The 14,381-nt window shown below is 42.2% G+C and overlaps 1 protein-coding gene across 1 annotated transcript in view; it reads right to left on the bottom strand.

Moving 5' to 3' along the window:
* TWSG1 (twisted gastrulation BMP signaling modulator 1) overlaps positions 1-14,381 on the bottom strand; it is a 37,997-nt gene that overhangs the window by 9,658 nt on the left and 13,958 nt on the right. Inside the window, exons 3-4 of the mRNA XM_074987448.1 lie at positions 5,292-5,391; positions 407-673 (exon numbers count right to left, since the gene is read on the bottom strand). Of these exons, the coding sequence (XP_074843549.1) occupies positions 407-673; positions 5,292-5,391 (367 nt within the window). The remainder of the gene's footprint in view (positions 1-406; positions 674-5,291; positions 5,392-14,381) is intronic.

Raw genomic sequence — 14,381 nt, 5'->3', positions numbered from 1 at the left:
AATTCTGCCTCGCTATTGGGCACAGGAGGTACAGTTTCTCATCTGAGTTCATTTTCTTGAAGTCAAAAAGGGGCACTTGCTTCAGCTTTGAACAGCATTTACACTATCCCATCTAGAGTGGTATGAACTTATGAAACCTCAAATTTTGGAAAGGGGAATTCCATTCTGACAAATTGTTTTGTGGGTCATTTCCCTTCCAAGACTGTCATTTGCTCCTTCCTTCAAGCTGCTGCACTTTTACTCAAGTAACTTTTTAGGTACTTTGTGGCAGAAATTATATCAAACTCTTTAGGGGAAGAACTGTGTCTTTTATTTGTACTCTTAAAAGGCTAACAAACTTGAACATGGCTGATTGTTTTTTGTCCTTTTCAGGATAATAGAAATTTAGCTTTTAGACAACAGTTACCTTTGTCACTGGAGTATGGTGCGTGAACAGCATTGCTTGAAACAGAGACGTTCTGGTGCTGCGGCTGATTAACTGTTTCTAAAAATGAAACTAAATTCTCATGATGTGACAGTTCTTCTGCAACAGGGAAGGAAACAATATTCCAATTCAGCTGCGTATCCCCCTCTGTGAGTGCTCGGAAAAGGGAAGGGATTGGTTCATGCAGCTCCTCTACAGTGCTCTTTGAAGTTGGAGGTGTGTCACTGTAGTTGCGAGGATTGCACATACCTGCAGAAGAATGAAAAGTGTAAAATGAAAAAGTCATATAGAGAAACTCCTAGAACTGTCTACCTACCCACCCTCAGGAAAGGCAGCATTTAGAAATAAAATTGTTAAAAAGAAAATAGGCCCCCCAGTGGGAAAAGTTCCATATCCTTCATTAGGGACAGTGTTTCACTCATTTGTTTCAGATTTTTTCAGTTAAGCACCAAAGTTTTAAGTGAAATGCCTTGCAAAAATGAAATATACTACAAGGACTTTTGTACAAAGCACTCCGCTTTCCTTTCTGCATTACTGTTATGGCTTAGATTAGAGTATGAAAAGCGCAACTGCAACTGTGTGTTTTGTTGACCAAAAATACTACAGCATCTGAAAGAAAACAGGTATTTGTTTACATTAGTATGATCAGGACTTGAAGAGCTAGCCAAAACCTAAGAGCCAGGGTGATAAATACCTGTAGTGTTATTCCCCTATAGCCAGGCCTCTTGCAAACAGAAGGAACATAATTGTTTACTGTGTATTACAACTAATACCATACTTGTGACAACATTTTGTGTAGTTCTCTTGACTTTATTTCATCTTTATTCTACCTCTTTCTTTTCTATTTGGGATCACAGTGCATCTCTTCCTGGACGAGTTCCAGGTATTTTCTTTTCTTTCCTCCCCTTTACATGCTTAAGATGACCATCTGTCCCATTTTAGCCAGGACTGTTCCTTTTCTTAGCTCCCTGGAAAGCATCCCGACTTAAAAAAAAAACAACAAAAAACCAGGTATGTTGCAATGAAGGAATCAGCATTTTAAAGAGACAGCTCCTTAAGCAGCAGGGGCTGTTGTTTAAAGAGCCGTCTGCAAGAGGTATGTAGGCTCTTTAAGCAGATTGTTTAAACAACGTCAAAGCAAAAAGCAGTCAAGCAGCACTTTAAAGACTAGCAAAATGGTTTTTAAAGTGCTACTTGACTGCTTTTTGTTTTGCTAGTGTATAGACTAGCACGGCTTCCTCTTTGTTACTGTTTAAACAACGGTTACGAACAGTCCCGGAGGTGATGGTGGGGGAGGCGGTTTCTGCTTGGCTGCCGAACACTCAGCTTTCTTTGTTTTTCTCAGGCAGTGGGAGCAATGTCTCAGATAGTTCCTGCCCTCCCCGCCGCCACATTACTGGCAGGTAATAGGATTGGAGTAGGGAGTGGAGGGCGCTATGGCAAGGAATGGGGCGGGGGGGGCAACCATTTGGAGGAAAGAGGGGGAAAGCTGCTAGGGGGTTGCACTCAGTTTGACAGCCCACAGGCAGCAGCAAACAGGCAATTCTCTGGAGCAAAGGGCAGCCAGGCCCAGGCCAGGGGTTAGATGGGGGATCCTGGGTGTGGAGGAGTCCCATGAAGGATGGGGAACAGGACTCAGGAGGGAACAGACAGGAAGAAGGGGACAAGGACGGTGAATCAGGGAGGCAGGGACTAGGGCTAGATGAACTTTTCTGGAGCACAGGGTTATTAGATTTTGCGAGTCCCCGTAGGATCTGGGGTGAGCACAAAAAATCATGGTTTCAGAATATGGGAGGGGGTGCTCCAGGGAGAGAGAAGACTGGGGTCTGACATAGAGTGAGGGTGCCCCAACTAAGTGCATTTTCTGAATTAGAGCCTGGGATGAAGGGTTTGGTGTACAGAAGGAGGGAGCTCCCGGCTGGGGCCCAGGGGTTTGGAGTGTGGGAGGGGGCTCAGCCTGACCCACTGACAGACGGGGGCAAAGGGGTAAGTGCTCAGGACCCAAAGTAATTCAAAATGGCCTGGAAACTCTAAACCCTTTTACATTGCTCAGACACGTGTGGCAAGTGGAATGCCCCGTTTTGAGGAGGCAACCCCCTCCCCCACTCCATTCTTTCTGCCTGTGCCTTTCCTTAAAGGCCAGAGCCACAGCCCACCAACCCTTTGAGAGGAGATGGAAAAAGGTGAGGTGATGGCAGGGAGCCTGGCTGCTCCACGTTGCACACGTGTTAATGGTTTAGAAGGGAAAGAATTCCTTTTACAACATAATTCTTTCGGAGTTTTGTAGCTATCAGAAACTGATCAGTAATTAAAAAAAAATCCTGTTACTTTACTATTTGGCGCACAGTAAATTAAAAACTGGAAGAACTTTACCATAGATCATATTTATTTGACTTTTCAATTAGAGTTGGATTTCCAGATAAGTGATTTCCATCAAGTGTTAGCATTTATTTGGGGAGGGGTATTCAAACCATTAGGCTGAAGCCCTTATCTTAATCTGGCCCTGCCCTGCGGAATGAGGGAGCTAGTTAGGCCAGGACTGCAGAGGGGGGAGAGTCTCATAGAGGTAGCTGTATCAGCCTGTATCTTCACAAAACAAAAAAGAAGTTCTGTAGCACCTTAAAAGCAAACAATATTATGTATTAGGTTATGAGCTTTTGTGGGACAGACCCACTTCTCGGAAGGGGTGGCCCACAGGCACCAACTAGGAAACAAACAGGAATCGTGGCCTGGGCATCTCTAGAGTGGAGAGGGGCAGCTGTGCCTAGTGGTTAGATGGGAAGTCAAATCATTGTTCTGGAGCAACAAACCCATGATGGGACAGATGGGAAAATGTGGGAGGCAGCATCAGGTAAAGGGCTGAGGATTTCCAAGCCTTGCAGTGCTGTACTCTCATGCAGACTTACAAGTTACTAGCTCTGAAAATCCTGTTTATGGAGTGGGGTATAAGAACATAGGTCTGTTGTATACAGACTGGTGGCAGGCTGGAAGGTTTGGCTCTGGGCTTGGCATAGTGTGTATGGCTATTAGAAAGTATGCCATGCTGTACTGAGTACACTGAGGTATTGCATAGTATCAGGTATGGAATCATATGTTTTTTTGCTTTGAAAGCTAAGGGCTTTCTGCTGTAAATCCACTGACTCCAGTGAAATTAGATGGAAAAATGCAGAAATATCAAATGGCTTACATCAGCGGTTCCCAAACTATGTTCTGGTGGAACACTGGTGGTCTGTGAGCTATGGTAAATTGTTCCACCACTGAAATTGAGTAATGGCAGTCTCTTCCCATTCTCAGGGGAAAAAATAAATTGTGAGATGTTTTATCTGTCATCCCTGCTACATTTGTTTTGTTCTGTCTGGTTTCAATGTTATTTGTTGAGTCGTGTTTACTATACAGTAATTTAATGTTATTATGAAATATTTGCCATTCGTAATGTTTACCATAGTTAGTGTGATGATGTAAAAAAGATAAAGTGTTCTGCAGAAAGCACCATGACATCCAGTTGTTCCACCACTGGAAAAAGTTTGGGAACCGCTGGCTTACATTGTTCCAGAACCCAGCCCCAGGGTTCCTCCTCACTTCCAGCCTCTTATCCTGACTCCTGCCCTGCTACACACACACCCAGCCCTGATTTCCAGCAGCTCACTCACATACCATTAGCCCTCCCCAACATATCCCCAGCACCTCTCTCTCTCATATTACCAGCCCACACCCTGGAGGACAGCAAAATTAGGACAAGGCAGGCTCTTCTATAGAGCAATAACCACTTACTTGTAGGTATAAATTTTTAATTTTTACCTATTTTTGTTACCATTGTGCAGTATGTGGTTTAAATGAGGGTTCAGTCAACTTCATGTTATTTTGAATGTTTGTACTGCATAATTCAAATGGATTGACATTGAACTCACTTAACTCCAAGCAATTTAGCAGGTGTCCTGTATTTCACACAGGGACATATGGTCACCTCACACATTCTCATCTCTCTTTCTTTGCACTATGTTCTCTGTCTCTGACTCTGTTTTCTACTTTACAATCCAAACACTTCCCAATTCTCTCAATACCACACTTATGTTTCTTCCACACACTCAATTCTAACCATGGAAGAAAGAACAATGAAGACTTGTCCTACTCACAGCAGCTACCAGTTTACTTTGTTTAAGTGTAAACAAAGGAAACCCATTCACTATTCCAGAGGACGGCTGAAACTGCTAATTTATCAGACACCTACAAACTCAAGACTGGTACAGAAGATGGAATTTCTCAGCAGGGTCCAGGGACAGCACTCACTAGCAGATGTCTCAGCTATTAGCATTAGGCTTCTTGTGAGGGCTTTACGCCTCTTAATAACACTGGTAGAATACTCATCCAAATCTTGCATTCCCATTTCTAGATAGTAGGTTTACACTTCAGGTTAGTAAGTGTCTGATAAAGTATTTGAGTATTTAGTGACGGAGAGGGAGCCGTGCTGGTCTATATACTATCGAAACAAAAAAGCAGTTCAGTAGCACTTTAAAGACTAACAAAATAAATTATTTTGTTCATATTTGAGTATTTGTTTCTAGCTGCACTGTTTGTATGATATTTCTAAGAGTACTTTGTAGTTCGTACTGCCACTGGATCACAAATTGTGACAAAAACTGAATGCTTTTGGTGTACCGAATTCCTTTCAGGTGTCAAATCAAGGGTTGTCCTTAATCTGAAACAGAATTAGTGAAGTAGCTACCGTGACAATAACCGACTATAATCAACAATACCATAGACACCGTGCTATTTATTAAAATATTTAAGACAGATCCTACCCTGAAAAGCTTACATGCTAATTACAGAAATGATACAATGAGTGATAGGTAATAAATGATGAACTTACCAACACAGTCACAGCACTCATCCCAAAGTGTGCCAAGACAAAGCATGCACTCTTTGCAACATGAACAGTTTCCTTCACCTGGTCGGCACTGACACAGCTCCTTAAAACACAGCACATTACATTGGAGCTTTCTGAATGTTAACAAATTAAAGCAATTCTCCTTCAAGCAAGCATTTCTTTACAGTTAAAAAAGGAAATTATTCTAAGTTTCTTTAAGGTCAGAATATCATTTTTAAATCAGCAAGTGGGATATTGAGCATGTAAAATGAAATCATTATGTGTAAGTGAGAATGTACCTAAATTTAAATGCTCTGCAGAGCTCAGTGAATATTTTTGCATCCTGAGCCTGGTGTTCAAAGAAATTTTCTCATTTCATAATAAAACTCTGTGGTTTCTAAAGTGTGAATAAGGATAGATAACTATAGGAAATAAACTCATATTTATAAACTTATGGTATGTACACTGGTGCATCCATCTATGGATTCTGATAGCAACACATTTGGGCAATCTTGCGAACTACAGGTCTGAGTACAATTCGTAAGTTTACTTATACAGTATTTCATATGTGAAAGAAGTCACCAGATTGTCACACTTTTAAATAAACTCTTAGAAATATATTTTTGTTGCCCTGCAGGCTATTTTTAACAGCATTATTTTTTGTTAGAGACCAATCTTTCATAATGATTGTGAGATACAACTCATCCCTTCCCTTCACAGTTGGAAAGCAGTTGTATTTTGCTATCACAGACACACTACTACAATTTAGCTGACTCACTTGTGGAAATAAATTATTTAAATAGTCAAAGAGCACATTCGAGATTATTGTATTCATTCATTTTTCTTTTGATAATAGAAAATTAAAGGTGACAATATTTAGGAAAAATGGGTTCTGATTGTTTGGAGGCTTGCCTATAGTAGTCATCACTTTTTCTATGGTTCGTAGTAAATATGGAAGCAATAACAGAAAGGATTCAGGCATTTCGGACACATCACCTAAGCCTGGGAGTACTGGTTGAGCTGCCACGCTGAAGAAAAATGCGTACGGAATCTCTAAGTATAGAAACATCTTTAATGTATAAAGGAAGCCTGAAAAAATAAAAAAGCATTTTCTATCTCTTTTTCTTTCTAGAAATGTGCTTTTAGCTAACCTGCTTTTGCTGAATGATTGGCTGATTGGAGAACATATCAAATTATATCAGAGCACAACTCAGATCTGAACAATTGAGATTCAGACTTGTGTTCTTGTTTCTTCATAACAAAACATTCAATTTATTTGTTCTTCATAACAAAGCATTTAATTAATTCAAACATCAACAAACAACTTTGAAGGAATTTCTTTTTGTTAAAAAATTTCTGTGATGCCACCCACTTCAACAAGCTCACTCCAGTCCTCTGGTCTCCTCTGAAAGACAACTCAAGAAAAACCAAAACAGACAAAAACACCAGAAATATCAATTGCTTAAACAAAACAAGCACATAGGAAATGAGCTTTGAACAGCTGCAAGATCTTCTTATTTTTAAAAGCAGCAGTGAAAAGGCCAAAACCCATTTTTAGTTGGTTGTTTGTATTTGTCAAAGAACATCCAAGCCTTGTGCAGTGGTAAGCAAATAATGTGGGGAGAAGGGGTGTGCTTTGCCACCCACCTTCTTTCAATGGTTAAGTTATTCTTGTATATATTTGCCAGTACAGCAGAAGGATGTGTTTTAAAACATTCTCAATTTACAGTTAAACCTAAGGGGGGAAGGGTGGAGAGAGGAGAGAAGGGAGTATCAGTTATTACAAGTTCACCCTGAACTTCAAAAAGCTACGGCTGAGGCTCTCAGATGTTTCCTGTAAAATTGCTTCTCTTCTTTCATCTCCTAATGAAGCAAACCACAACACAGGCAAATGCCAACGTGCACACTTAATGCCATTGAATTTTCACTCTAACTTTGCAAGATAGTAACAGAGAGGTAGTAGTGTTAGTCTGTACTCCAAGAAAACAAAACAGCAGAAACGTAGCACTTTAAAGACCAACTAAATGATTTATTTGGTGATGAGCTTTCATGGGACAGACCCACTTCTTCAGATCAGTAACAGAGAGGGAGCTATGCTGGGCCATTCTGTTAATGACTTAAGAGTATGAGTGTTACTGAAAAAAAATTTCTTCAGATCAGTTTCATTTCCCTTTGCAGGAGGTATGAAACGAAAAGGAAAAAAAAAAAGGAGTATGTAAGAGCAGGTCTAAGTATATGGGGTCCATCTACCTGAGAGCAGAAGGCAGAACCAAAGCACTATAAAGAATAGTTCAGTCCCATTTTACCTTATTTTAAAATTACCCTGTGTAATTCTTAACTTTATGTTTCCTACAAGTAAAATTACTGATAGAATAAAGTCTGAACACAGCTTTTGTTTGCTTATTAATTTTCTTGTGTGTGAAAGAATTAAGAACTACAAAACCCATATCCAACTATGGTAAGAACATCAGGAAATTAACTGATGTAGAAACATCAATAAAGGTAACAATGTAAATCATATACAAAGCTATAAAGAAACCCTTCTCTGTGCCTTTTTTATTGGGTTCAATTTCATTTGTTGAAGCAGCACTGTCAATTTAAAAAATAACCATAGTCTTAAGGGCTACGATTGAAATATGAAAAATATGTTTCTATTCAATGTGCAGCAGTCAGTCAAAAAAGCAAACAGAATGTGTTAGGAATCGTTTAAAAAAAGGGATATAAATCCATGGTACGCCCACATCTTGAATACTGCATGCAGATGTGGTTGCCTCATCTCAAAAAAGATATCTTGGCATAGGAAAAAGTTCAGAAAAGGACAACAAAAATGATTAGGGGTTTGGAACAGCTGCCATATGGGAAGAGATTAAAAAGACTGGTGAACCTTTCAGCTTAGAGAAAGGAGACTAAGTGGGGATATGACAGAGATCTATAAAATCATGACTGGCCTGGAGAAAGTAAAAAATACAGTAAACTCTCCATTTTATGGACCTCGATTTAGCAGACTTCAGGAACAATGGACAACCCCATTGTTTCCAAAGTCTGCTGGGGTCCGTAAAATCCTAAAACCCCCTCTCCCCCAAAAGTTAAAGTGACTTATTGCTGCTGCCTGGAGGAGCTGCCACCTCCTCTGCTAGAGCGATCGTGTGCTCCTCTCACCAGGGTGGGGCGCGTATGTGGGCAGCAGTACTTGCTTATGTGCCTCACACCTGGCGGGAGGAGCGTGTGGCAGCTCCAGCATTGGCTCCTTCAGCCACGTGGCAGGCTCCAGCAGTTCTGGCTCCGGTGACCACAGTCTGGTGAGTCCCCTGCTTTTTGCGGGGCAGGGGACTAGAGGAGCCTCGCGGGGGCGGATGGGTAGTAAACCCTCAGATTTAACTGATTTTCAGGATTAACGGACAATCCTCCCCACTATTAGTACATTAAATTGAGGGTTTACTGTAAGGATAAGTCATTTATTTGTTCTCGCAACACAAGAACTAGGGGTCACCAAATGAAATGAACAGACCATAGGTTTAAAACAAAAGCAAGTAATTTCTTCTCACAACAGTCAATCTGTGGAACTCCTTGCAAGAGGATGTTGTGAAGGCCAGGACTTTTAACAGGGTTCATAAAAGACGCAGATAAATTCATGCAGAAAAGTTCCATCAATGGCTATTATTCAGGATGGGATGGAATGGTGTCCCAAGCCTCTGTTTGTCAGAGGCCAAGAATAGGTCACTTGATGATTACCTGTTCTGTTCATTACTCTGGGACAGCTGGGATTCCACAACTTCACTTGGAAGCCTATTCCAATGCTTGATTATCCTATTATCCAACCTAAAACACCATTGCTGCAGATTAAGCTCATTACTTCTTGTCCTATGTTTAAGGGTCTTGGAAAACAACTGATTACCTCCCTATTCATGGCAGCACTTAACATGTGAAAACAGTTATCAGGTCCTTCTTCGGTCTTCTTAAGATTAAACCTTTTTTTAACCTTTCCTGAGAGGCCCGGATTTTCTAAACCTTTAATTATTTGTTTACTGTCCATCAGACTATCCTCCAATTTGTTCACATCTTTCTGAAAGATTAGTGGCCAGAACTAGACAGAGTATGCCAGCTGAGGTCTCACCAGTACAGAGTACAGTAAGGCAATTACCTCACATCTGATTTTCTAGTCCTGTTAACACATCCCAGAACGGTTAGCCTTTTTTCTAATTGCATGACATTGTTCAACTGGTGATCCTCTATAACCTTGACTGTTTTCAGCTGTACTACTTTAGTTACTGCCTATTTTGTAGTTGTGCATTTTTTGTAGTTGTGATTTTTGCTTCCTCTGTGTAATACTTCACAATTGTTTTAACCAAATTTCATTTTGTTGATTTCAAACCAATTCTCCAATTTGTCGAGGTCATTTTGAATTCTAATCTTGGCCTTCAAAGTGCTGGCAACCCTACCTAGGTTTGGTGTCATTTAAAAATTTTATAAACACAGTCTGATTCATTATCCAAGTCATTAATGAAAATACTGAATCGTACCAGACCAAGGAGAGATCCCTGCAGGGCCCTTCTGGGTATGTCTCCCTCTGACAGAGAAACACTGATAATTACTATTGGGTGTGCAGGCTTTCAACCAGATGTGCACATTTTCCTAGTTTGCTTATGAGAACATTGTATTGGACTACATCAAAAGCTTTACTAAAATCCAAATACATCACGTGCGTAGATGCCTCTCATCCACTAATCCAATAAACCTGTCTGAGAAGGACGTCAAATTGGTTTGGCATATACCAGAGCTGTGCTAACTCCTAGGCCACTCTCCCTTCCAGAACCAGAAATAAAACCCAAAATTCCCTGATCATCAGCATTTTTCTGCTTTCTAGCAAAAAGCTGTGTAAACCACTGACAACACGTAGTGCACCTCTCTTCAGTGACATAGCAGATAATATCCTACTATTGCTACAAGTTTCTTTTTCCGTTTGAGTTCTCTTTCCACATTATCAGCCATTGCTTCCAAATTCCAAGGTCAGAAGTTAAAGCTTTGAAATAAGTAACAGAAAAGTAGAGCAGAAAAATATAAAACATTTACCCTCTGCAAAAATTGGTTAAAAGTGCTTCCTGGAACCACTATTTCTGTATCAACTGCCTTGGGATAGGATCACTCAGTTATACTGAAGAATATTTAATAATAATTTTCCCTTTAAAAATGGTTAACTTGATTTATCAACATTAAATCATTCTTATTTTTCCACTTAAAAAAAAACAGCAAGGAGGGGTAAATTACTACTATGAACAACTACCTACTCCACTCCCATGGAGTTTGATTATGTGTCTGTAGGGCAGCAACTGTATATTTTTCCATATATGTTTTCCTAACCCACTCATTCAGTTCTTCAGACTGACTCATCCACCCTGGATGTTTGTAAAGGGTACATCTTTTTAAAGCAAGCTACCATGAGATCTGGATGAAGTAAAACAGAATGAAAACTGTTCCTTCTTGATAGCTGAGGGATGGGGAGGACAGAGTGGAAAACAATATTACTCATAAGCCTGGCTACTTTCCAAACTGAACAGTCAGACTGTAAATTTTGCTAGACAAAAATAGGTCTTTTACCATAAAAATACAGCACAAAGTGGGAAAGAGACTTGTTCACACAATGAAGATATTTCTGCTCTGAAGAAAAACAAGTGAAGATTTACAGGCCCTGTCTACACTACAGACTATACCTGACACAAGCTCCGCAGAGTACAGACGTCAAAGTTTGTATGTTGCTCATGCAGAGTTGGCCGCTTGCATTGCCTCCACATGTGCTCACCAAGAGCACTTGTGTCAGTGCAAAGTGTGGTGCACCATGGGTTGGTATCCCACTGTGTCATGCACCACTGTCTGGCACAATGCCTTTTAGGAAATTTTCTCAATGTGCTGTGAGACGGAAGTGGCATGTTCAGAGATCTCTGGGACCTATGGGTCAAATTTGCAGCGTGTAATTTCTCCATCCCATGTCATCCATATCCCACAATTTTTCATGCTTTTTTAAAAAGAAAACGTGCAGCACTTTCCCCTCTCAGGCATATCTGACGGAAGCAGAGAACACACGAGTTCTGCATGAGTCCCATGACCACTCCAATTACACTAAGCTTGAGCCTTCTGTACTGCACACCTGCAGGAAGTACTGCAACAATGGGGGAACATAATTTTTACAAGGATCTTTTGTTAAATGAGACAGTGAAAAACAAGGCAAGGTTGGGGATGGCATTCTCAGAGCAGCTGCGGACAGGAGAATGCTTTATTTAGATCCCAAGAAAAGGAAAACTGACGGTAGCATCACATCCTAATGAAGATTTTGGACACTGAGCAGTGGCTACAGAACTTTTGAATGTGAAAGGGCAGCCTGAACTCATGCCAGTCCCTCCAGCCCTGGGATACCAGAAAGAGAGCTTTACTGGTAATGGAGTAGCAAGTGGCTCTCTCAGTCTACAAGTCTGAAATCTCAGATTTCTACTGAGCAATAGGAAATCATTTGAGAGTTGGAAAACATATGTCGTGTGTGTGTGTGGGGAGGCGGGTGGACTGCCATGCAAGTGGGCAGCTGTAATTCTTCTTGCTGTTCCCACATGTGGTGTAGGAGGTGTAAGACCCTCCAAGGACTGCAAAGGGCACAGCAGCAAGTATTTTTTGACCTGTGGATCATTTATAGTCTGCAACATTTGTGTTTGCTGCCCAAAAAGCCCATTATGTGTTGGTGCATTTCCTTTTCCTAGCCCTCTTGGGAATTTTGAGCCTCTCTCTTGTCTTCTCCCTCCTCCTTCATGCTGTCCGTCACGGTGACCCTCCAAGGCCTTTGCTCACAGTCCAGTGCAGTGTTGGATTGCATGGTCTTGCAGAACATGTCCTCCTCTATCTCCTCCCCAACAGTGTCAAGTGTTTGCGAATGTGAGTGGGGACACCCTTTAAAGGCAACAGCTCAGAAGCTGCTGATAAAAGAGACTGCTGTGCTGTTAAATTTACTGTCCAATGGAAAAGGAAAGACAAGTTTCACAATGACCTTCACTTATTTCTATCAACACTTTTAGGAAGATATGCTGATTAACATTTCAGTTTGGGAGCGCCTCTGTCCCCACTCCTCAATTCCAGCCATTGTGAGCATGGCCTGCCAGGGCCACTGTTTTCCACACGTAGTAGATTTTAGCTGGTATCTTGTGCCTAACAATCACGAGGCACAGAGTAAACACAGATCCAACTGGTTTCCTGAAGACACCCACTCCCACATGCCACTAACCTGTTTACTGCAATGGTGCCATAAGAACTCATTGTAGGGCGATAAGACAAAGCATCATAAAGCAGCCATCCTCAGAAACCTTTGGAAGAGGAGTGCAGCGTATCTCCGTAAGGTGACCATCCATCCCATACTGGGCAGGACGGTCCTGTATCTGGGACACCAAAAAGGCGTCCCAACTTATTTTTAAAAGGGAATCATTGTCCTGTACTTGGGCCGTCCCCTGCTGACCTTTTCTACCATCAGCTGCACAGGCACAGGTGCTGGCAGAAGTCACTTCCACGAGCCTCGGAGAAGCGGCGGGGGGGGGGGAGGGGCGGTGCTGGCAGCTACTGCTTCCCTGGGCTTCCGGGGGACTGCCGGGGACTGCCACTTCCCCAGGGCTCCCAGGCATGGCTGGTGGCTGCCGCTTCCCCAGGCTCCCTGGGGCTTGACAGAGCCAGGAGGAGCTACCCCTCCCCATAGCTCCCTGTACCATATTTGGTACATATCTCCATTAACATTTCATTGACATCTCAGGAGCATAAAAGGATAACTGCACCCCTCACCCAATCTAACTCAGCACAGGAATGCAAAGCATGTATCACTTGTCTCCACTGTACCTCTCCCTCTTCTTGAACAACTAAACCAATAAGGAGTAGACACCTGCACATGCGTAACTCGGCGATTGGTTGTGCACTGCTTTTAAATTTAAACACTGCAGTGGAAAATGAATGCACACCTTTATTCAAAAACCCCTTCCCATTCATCAAGCTCATCTGTGCTCAGCCAGCAGGAATGGCCAGACAGTGGCAGAAAAGTCTCGAACAGATCCTGGTTCTCCGTGCTGGTTTCATGTGGCTGCTTTCTCAAGCTCCTCTGAGGTATCCATCGTGCTCTGGTGGGGTCTCCATTCTGTATGGCATGCAGTTTGACTGCAAAGCAGCAGCTCTGCAGGCTACTACCAGATCTTTTGTTAGCCTCCCTCACATTTTGGTACCCCAGCAAAGTTTCTTTGCTTACACTCGCCTCTGCCACTGATCCTCATTTTACCTCTTTACTGCATCCCCTGTGCAATCTTTTCATAGACGTTCACTTTCTATTGATGGTCCATAGCTGTGCTCCTCTCCCCACAGTCCAGGAGATCCAATCTCAACTACCTACCTTCAGACAGAAGTGCATCCAGTGTGCACCTGGCATGGTCAGCTGGGCATCTGCATAAGGGGTGAGTTGCTAAGTGACTCACCAAGGTGGACAATCAGGAAAAACACACAGGTGGATTTATAAAGGGTGAAGTGGTCACTTCCAGTCTCAGATGTCTGGACAGTAGAGCTGCACTGTTACCAGAGCAGTCATTGTTGAGGGGGAACAGAGATTATGCCATAGCTCCTGCAGGACTGTTAGGGTTGACAAAGGTCACAGACCGTCTACTCTCAGATTGCATCAACTTCAATAAACTGATGATGGCTCCACAACATTTGGGGAGGGGATTTTGCTACACTGCTGTAAAAATGTGCTCATGGTAGTCAGAGAACACACATCCACAACTAGATCAACAAAAGGTGACTTCTGTCAATCAGACTGTGTAGCATACACCAAGCTTTAGTAAACAAAGGAAAAGCATGTATTCTTCTACAAAGAGAGATGTAGATATTAAATATCCTATACAGCACGGTTTCCCAAACTCAAGGGCACATGAAGAAAGTCCAGAGGGGGTGCGAGGTGACCCAGCCTGCCCCATCGTTCCCCCACTCCAAGAAGGAGCTGGCCTTTGCTTCCTGCTCTCAGCCCCTGCCATCTTACATGGGCGACCTGGCACAGCTGATATAAAAACGCAGGCAGCCAGTGAAGACTCA

Source organism: Carettochelys insculpta, chromosome 2 (assembly GCF_033958435.1).
Source record: "Carettochelys insculpta isolate YL-2023 chromosome 2, ASM3395843v1, whole genome shotgun sequence".
In the NCBI taxonomy this organism is placed as follows: domain Eukaryota; kingdom Metazoa; phylum Chordata; order Testudines; family Carettochelyidae; genus Carettochelys; species Carettochelys insculpta.
The sequence above is the reverse complement of the archived record's forward strand: the minus strand, read 5'-3'. Positions and strand labels throughout refer to the sequence as shown.